Source organism: Buceros rhinoceros, unplaced genomic scaffold (assembly GCF_000710305.1).
Source record: "Buceros rhinoceros silvestris isolate BGI_N320 unplaced genomic scaffold, ASM71030v1 scaffold23322, whole genome shotgun sequence".
Classification (NCBI taxonomy): domain Eukaryota; kingdom Metazoa; phylum Chordata; class Aves; order Bucerotiformes; family Bucerotidae; genus Buceros; species Buceros rhinoceros.
The window spans coordinates 14,355-21,884 of NW_010398662.1; the positions used below are offsets into that span (position 1 = coordinate 14,355).

The 7,530-nt window shown below is 48.3% G+C and overlaps 1 protein-coding gene across 1 annotated transcript in view; it reads left to right on the forward strand.

Moving 5' to 3' along the window:
- WNT9B (wingless-type MMTV integration site family, member 9B) overlaps nucleotides 1-3,949 on the forward strand; it is a gene marked incomplete at its 5' end in the record, with an annotated part of 7,486 nt that extends 3,537 nt beyond the window's left edge. The window contains 2 exons of the mRNA XM_010131191.1: nucleotides 2,373-2,638; nucleotides 3,463-3,949. Of these exons, the coding sequence (XP_010129493.1) occupies nucleotides 2,373-2,638; nucleotides 3,463-3,939 (743 nt within the window). The remainder of the gene's footprint in view (nucleotides 1-2,372; nucleotides 2,639-3,462) is intronic.
- Between the last annotated feature and the right edge of the window lie 3,581 nt (nucleotides 3,950-7,530).

Consider the following 7,530-nt stretch of genomic DNA (forward strand, 5'->3'; position numbering starts at 1 on the left):
CCTGCTGAAAATCCAGCTTCAACAGCTCATTGCTCGTTGTTATTCCACAAGGGCTTAAGGACCATTTGGTTTTGCCTTTACTCTTGTTATTTGTAACTTAAACAATTCAGTGATGATCAATCCCTTATGACAAAGTAGAAGGGATCGTCTTAGACTTTTCAGACAAACATTTGGCAGCCTGGTGACATTGAACCTTTTCTATAAAAGGAGATGGGAGGTGGGGAGAAGGAGACGATTTGAAAGTCTGCTCGTTATCTTCAGCTGCTGCTGTCTGCAGTGGCCTGACCACAAGCAATGGTTTCTGATTTTGAGTGGGCTGAAATCTGGCCAGCACTTACGTGGAGTGCCAGAGCAGAACCCAAAGCACCCCGGTCAGAAATAGCAGAAGCAGTGCGGTGTTCCACAAAGTCAGATTTAGCTGGGTGTGTGGAGCTGACGGCTACTGCGAGCTTTATATGGTATGGGAAAGCATTTCTAAAATGCTCTCCTCTCTTCTGGCACCAGGATGTCAGATGGGACAGTGGGAATCTGGGAAACTTTTGGAGATCAGCTTCTGGAATTGTTTTTCAGATTTGGGATCTCAAATATATCTTAGCTCCTCTTAGCTCCTTCTTTTGGGTTGGAAAATCTGTGAGCAGTAGGTTGCTATCCATAATCTGTTTTGACTCTGTCCCATACCAGCTTTTCCAAAACCTTTGATGGATTTGGTGACTTCTTTCATTGTTCTCCCAGTACCCTGAGAGATTTTCTAGAGCACCATTAACCAGACAGCTTAGTTGCAACTTACTTGTCCCAGTGATAGAGCAACTGAAACAGCAAAGTAGGAGACAGTTTGTTGATTGATCTCCTTGACCTTCTCCACATTTTCTTGACTCTCCCATCCATGTCCATATCTTTAATCTAAAATCCTGGAATTCCAAAGAGCTCCTATGAAGTCTGTGTTGAAGCTGCTAGTGCAGCCTCTCCATTATGTTCATGATTAATCAGTTTTTCGATCTTCTTACTGGCAGCAATCAGAACTTTGTCCTGTTGCCTGGACAGATTTATGGTGACCTCACTTGGATCTCAGCAGTCAGTGGTCTGATCTATTATTACAGCTGGTTGGGAATTTTCTGAGGGAACAGATTGCTGGGAAGATTTGAGGTTGGACTGGATGAATTCTGGAGCAGCCTTCCAAAGCAGGGCTAACCACAAGAGCAGATCAGGTCTCCGTGGTTCTCTCTCTCTCTCTCTCTTTCCATTTTTGAGGAAAACATATTTGTTTCCTTTCAACGTAGAAGGACATTGGAATTTTCAAATGTGGAATATTTGTTTGCTTCAATGTGTTTTCTTCCATTCAATGTACATAAACCAAAATCTTTCTATTTTGGCCAATCTTATCCATTGCTGCACTCTGAGTCTGTTGATCCGTCACCTGTCTTCCTTGCACTAGTTCCTAAACTGTGGACTTGTTGAGTCACTTCCCATTAATAGTTTTATTTTCTGCACATGAACTCTGGAGGAAATATTAAGATTTTCCCCTGGATTAAACAGAAGAGGAGGTAAGTAATCAAAATAATGTATTTTGGGGGTTAGGTTATGTTTGGGTCAATCAGGGTTTTCTGGAACTTCTCTGGACCTCATGGGTGTCGTATGAACAGACTCGTTCCTATCTGAGCTTGTGTCTTCAGATGGAATTTCCAGCGAGGTGCTGTACTTCCTTTCCTGGATAAAATGTCATGGTTTGTGTCATGGTCACACACTTCAGGGCCGATGTAGCCAAGCCGGGAAGCCTGTTTTAGGAAGGAGAAGAGCCTCAGAAAGCATCACCACAGTCACTGGGAAGAGACAATTTACAGGGAAGTCAGAAAACCCACTCGTGTGCGGGAGAGTTGTCCTTCTTGCCCAAGATGTCCTTCAACATGGAACCTTTTCCAGTCAAATTACATGTTGTCTTTCCATGTGAAATACTACCGCCGTGCCAGCACAGTCCCAATTAAAAACATTTAAAAATAATGGGTTGGATTTTAAAACTATTTTTTCAGTGTCCATGGTTTCAGTGATGGTCTCTGTTCACACCTATCAGCTCTGCAGTGAGGATGAGGAAAAATGGAGTTCCCTGACTCCTTGCAGTTGAACATTGTCCAGGGACTGTTTGGCTGTTGCCACCCATCCCTTGGCCGATAAGTGGTCTCCTGTCTCTGTATTGAGTCACTCACATCAAACATGATACTGAGTTTCTCTGCTAGGGATGGAGTGGGAGTTTCGTCTCTCTGTATTTTTAAGTATCATGCTTGGTTTTAGTTCACGGAGTCAGGAGAGCCAGTGAGGTGGATGAACATCCTGCTTTGCCTTTCCTGCTCCTACCCTCTCCTAATCCTTCTCTTGTACAGGTTTTAAGGAAACCGCCTTCCTCTACGCAGTGTCCTCTGCAGCTCTCACCCACTCCTTGGCCAGAGCGTGTAGTGCGGGCCGTATGGAACGCTGCACCTGCGACGACTCCCCAGACCTGGAGAACCGCAAGGCCTGGCAATGGGGCGTGTGTGGAGACAACCTCAAATACAGCACCAAGTTCCTGAAAAAATTCTTGGGTCAGAAGAGGATTGGCAAAGACCTGCGGGCCAAAGTGGACATCCACAACACCAATGTTGGCATCAAGGTGAGGAGCTGCACTAGTGGGCCTAGCATGAGGATAGGACTCATTGCAAGTCTTCTAACCCATCCTCAGCCAAGGCTGTTTGTAAGAGGGTTATTCACTGCCCCTACTCACAAACCAGACTGGTTTACTTGCGTGTTGTGGACTGTACTGAGAGCTCCCTGGAAAGTCACCTGGACTCTGGTGTGAGAAGCTGCCACAGGGTGTATCTCACAGTGGCATCAGGGCTGAGTGACAGAAATGTGCAGCATGGTGACAGCTGTAAAACACGATGGCTGAATTACTCCACGGGTTCTGCCACTGCCACAGGGAGTTCTGAGAACAGCCAGAGCTTCAGAGCTGGTGGGACATGTAAAGCAGATCAAGGGTCGACACTCTTGAGATCAGTTATGAGTCCACTGGTGATTTGCTGTGGAACTAGTCATGGCTCAAGTTTGGGTCAGGGACACCATCAAGCCTTATGTTACAGGCTACCAATGTATCATTGTTTTCCTTTTGGAGTCCAATTACTTGTTTGATCAGAGCACTGACCTTACCTGGGTGCTGGAGATGCTCAGTTTTATGGTTGACTACTGCTGCTATTCCAGTTAGACTTTAGTGAGGATTTATTCAGTATTCAGCCATTTGCTCCCCTTCAGGCTTTCTACCCTCTGGCACTCCAGCCAACTCTGTAGCCATTCCTCTGTTTTGGTTTTTAGTTTTTCCTCCATAAAGTACCAAGAAAACTGCAGTGCTTCCAGGCTGCTGTCAGCCTGAGGTGTTGCCTCTAGCCAGAGCTAGGCTCGTGGTCCGGGCAGATAATGACTACCCCTTCTCTTCCCCTTCAGGCTGTGAAAAATGGTCTCAAAACCACGTGCAAGTGCCATGGCGTCTCCGGCTCGTGTGCTGTCCGGACGTGCTGGAAGCAGCTTTCGCCTTTCCATGAGATTGGACGATTGCTGAAGCTGCGCTATGATGATGCCGTCAAGGTCTTCAGCACCACCAATGATGCTGTGGGGCACTCAGAGCTGGCTGGCCCACAGAGACACAGCCATTCCCCCAAGCACCCCGCGTCGCCCCGCTCTACTGACCTGGTGTATGTGGAAGACTCCCCCAGCTTCTGCCGTCCCAGCAAATACTCCCTGGGAACTGCTGGGAGAACCTGCTCTCGGGAAGGCAACTGTGACAGCATGTGCTGTGGACGAGGCTATAACACCCAGAGCCGGCTGGTTACCTTCTCCTGCCACTGTCAGGTGCAGTGGTGTTGCTATGTTGAGTGCCAACAGTGCATGCAGGAAGAGGTGGTCTACAGCTGCAAGCAGTAAGGACAGTGCTAGAAGGTGAAGACAAGTCCTAGAGCCCACGGAAGCAGTAGGGAGAGAGAGACATGATTCTCTGCAGTGGGTGAGGGCAAAGGCAAGCACCAAAAATGTCCAGTGCTCCTACTACCTCAATGTTGAGATCCTCCGGTGTGGGGACAGCCCCGGTATGAGGGGTGAAAACCAGAGGTTTTGTCAGGTGTCAGATCAGGAAGGAGGGACAGAGAGTGGGGGCAATGTGGGGACAGCAGAAACGCTGAAGAAGTCAGAAATATCTCTCTTGAGCTAAATCTCATGCTCTCATCCGCAGGAGTGTCCCCCTCCTCCACCCCTCACTTGCACTGATGTAACTGTGTTGGGGTGGTGACACCGAAATACTGAGGGCTTGTGCCCCGGTTCCTGAAGAGAAGAGAATTAAGGGACCGAGGAGGCATCTCGCCAGCGAATGGATCCTGAGGTAGCAGGGACAGCCTGGTTCCCGCTCCAAGGCAAAAGGACTCTGGCAGCAGCGGATTGTCGGCGCTGTTCTCTGGAAGCTGGTTGAGTCATTTCTGCTTCGAACTCAAAGACACCCTGTTGAGTGGGCTCATCTTGATGCAAGAATCGTGCCTCAGAAATACCACTTTACAATCGAATGGAGCTCACGTCCATCTCCCAGCTCTCTAGTTTGGCTGTTAGACTCCAACCATGTTTTGAACCATGTTTTAACCTTGCTGTACACAGGAGATCTGGAATGGCCTCTGCTACGGGGTATGTGTCCCAGGAACTCAGCAGAGGCCTGAGAAGTTATGCCTCTGCAGCATGCTGCCTCGCGGAGGGGATATTTCATGGTGGTGGACCCAGGGTGGTGGTGTCAGTTATGCACCTCTCTTCCTCCCCCTCCCTCCCCCTCCAGTCAAACCATCAACTGCCTTTTTGTCTCCTGCGTACCACTGTCTGCTCTCGTGCCCGAGGCGCGTCGCACCCCACAGTCCTGCCCTGTGCCGATGGCAGGTGAAATCTCTGAAAGGGCATTAGGAACCACAGGAACGGAGGGATCTTAAACATCTGCAAGTCATGAGTGACCTGTTTGATATCTCTAGACAATGCAGGGATCTGCCATGAGAGAGATGACCTGGGGGAAGGAGCACAGCTGTGATGACTTAGAGTCATGGTTTTCCAGTTTACTTTGAGTTGAGCACAACAGAAACAGCCTGTTTTCGTTCTTTAGCGGTATTTCAGAGGGCAGTTTTGGGAATGACCTGGCCACCAGGTTCATGTGGATGTGTGTGGCACAACCTGTGTGGCTGTGGAGCTGTAGTGTGGTGCTCAGCGGTGTATTGGCTGTCTCCGGGGCTTCCCTCGGTTAATCCTGCAGCAGCAGTCAGGGTGTTTGCGCTGTGAACAGCTCTGAAGAGTCCCTGAGACAACAAAGCTGTTGATCTACTAAGCCTTGGTGCTGGTTATAGACCAGCAAGCAGGATCCCGGAAGATGGGCTGGAGCTGAAAAGAATATTCAAATCCTTAAGCTTCACCCAAAATTTATTGACAATGTAATGGGTGAAGATGCTGGTTTGCGTTGTCTAGATGGACTGAGCTGGGCAAGCCTTCAACATGATCGAGTTCTTCTGGCGAGTGGTAAGATCTCACCTCCGTGCTCCAACTCTTGAGTGTGCATCTGCTGAAGTCAGGCAGCTCATCCATGCACTTACACATGCTTTGAGCGGTGGCTTTGCTGTGATGAGTGCGCACTCACACTCTCTTTACCGTGACCTTGTTGCCCTATTGTTTTTTATAACTATTTTTGACTTCTGCTTCACAAAAGGATGGAAGAGGACCGTCTCAGAGTAGGTCTAGCCATTAATAGGCTCCTTAGAGGCCACCGAGAACTTCCAGTTGGTGAGCTGCAGTTCTTTTCATGGACTTATTCCTTTTAATCCTTTTTCTGGCTCAGGTTGGCTTGAATTGAACTGAAGGGCTTATGACAGACATAATACTGCAAATAGAGTTAATTTGCCTCACTTCTTTTTCTACTTCCTAAAAACCCAAGGACTTAATATTGAGCAAACCATTATCTGCACATTGCTTTTAATCTCTTGGGAGTTGAAATCTTCCCATGAGTCTCAGTGTTGAACACTCAATGAAAAAACTTCCCAAAGAATTAAAACTGGTGTTGTAGGTGAAGTGACAAAGGAATGAGCTCTGCTCTACACTACTGAACCCAGGTCACCTGCCCCACTGACCTCCTGGCCTGTCCAGCATCAGCGAGGAAGTGAACGCCACATCACGTGAGAGCTATCCAGGGATTCACCGTGCAGGGGGAACGGTTGGGCTCCATGATATTAAAGGTCTCTTCCAACCAAAATGAATCGGCGATTCTGTGATCTCCTGGCATTGCAGGGAGCATTCTCAGTTAAACAGGGCCTGGGACTCAGTGGAAGTGGGGTGAAGCACAGCTGGATCCCATTCTTTGGGAAGCAAGTGGTGGAGACATCACTGTCCTCTTGCTTTTATCAAAGCTTCACTTCCCGGTTGTCCACTGGCCAGTAATTTCTGGGCATGGTCAAACCATTCTCCACATCCAGATGCCATAATCTGAGGGCAGCCAGGATGCTCCTGGGTGGTGGAAGGTGTTCTTCATGGTCTTGTTTCTTTTTATATGGTGATGAAGTAAACCAAGGGGGTTCCAGCAGGTTGGGATCCACGCAGCGTGCAGGTAAGGAGACAGAACTTGCACAACGTCACCGCAGGCAAGACCTCAGGATAGAACTGGTTTTCAATAGCTTACTTAGTTCTTCCTTGAGTTTTGCCATGAAGTTGTGTGAAGAAGAAAAACCACTTCCGTAACCTCCTAGTGATGTTATATGGGTTGGTGTCACCTGCTGACATCTAGATCCCAGGGAGGGCTTACAAACCCGCTCTCTGGTTTGTTAAAAGAGCAGGATGCTCATGTCTCTTTGAGTGTCAGGTCTTCTCTTAAGGGCTTTGTGTTCACTGAACTCCAAGTGGCCCTTCTGAGCAGCATCATGGTCGACTCTTGCAGTAGGAGCTGCCAGGCTGCATGCTGGGAGCAGGTCTACGAAGCTTTGATGTACCAACCCTCCAAACCCACCTTGAATCTGGTGAAGAGGATGTACCACCAATCTCAGACATAACTGTTTTCTCCTCTTCCCGCTGACTCCTGTAACAGTGTACTGGAGAGGCTGGAGCTTGGCTGAGGTGGCTGTCGGGCTACAGGCTAAACAGGAGCCTCCTCAGACATGGCTGATCTTTGCAGGGTCCTTGGGTACCCCTCAGGTACCTTCAGTGAGAACTCATGTCAAAGTGAAGTTTTTTGTCTTCCTCAGACTCTTTTTTTTTTTTTAATTCCTGTAAAAAAGAAGAGAGGAGAAAACCACGCCAGAACACACATGTAGGTGAGTCTTTTAGTGTCTTCTCCAATGACCTGGTCCTGCTCTGCAGCGCGCATGGAAGGACATACGTGTTACCATCATCTTTTATTGTCCCGTCAAGAGCATTTCCAAATCTGTGTGCTAGTTCTCCCATCCAAAAGGCTAGTCTGGCTTCCACACCACAAAAGGTGTTACTTTGACAACATCCTTTGCCGGGCTCCACGTG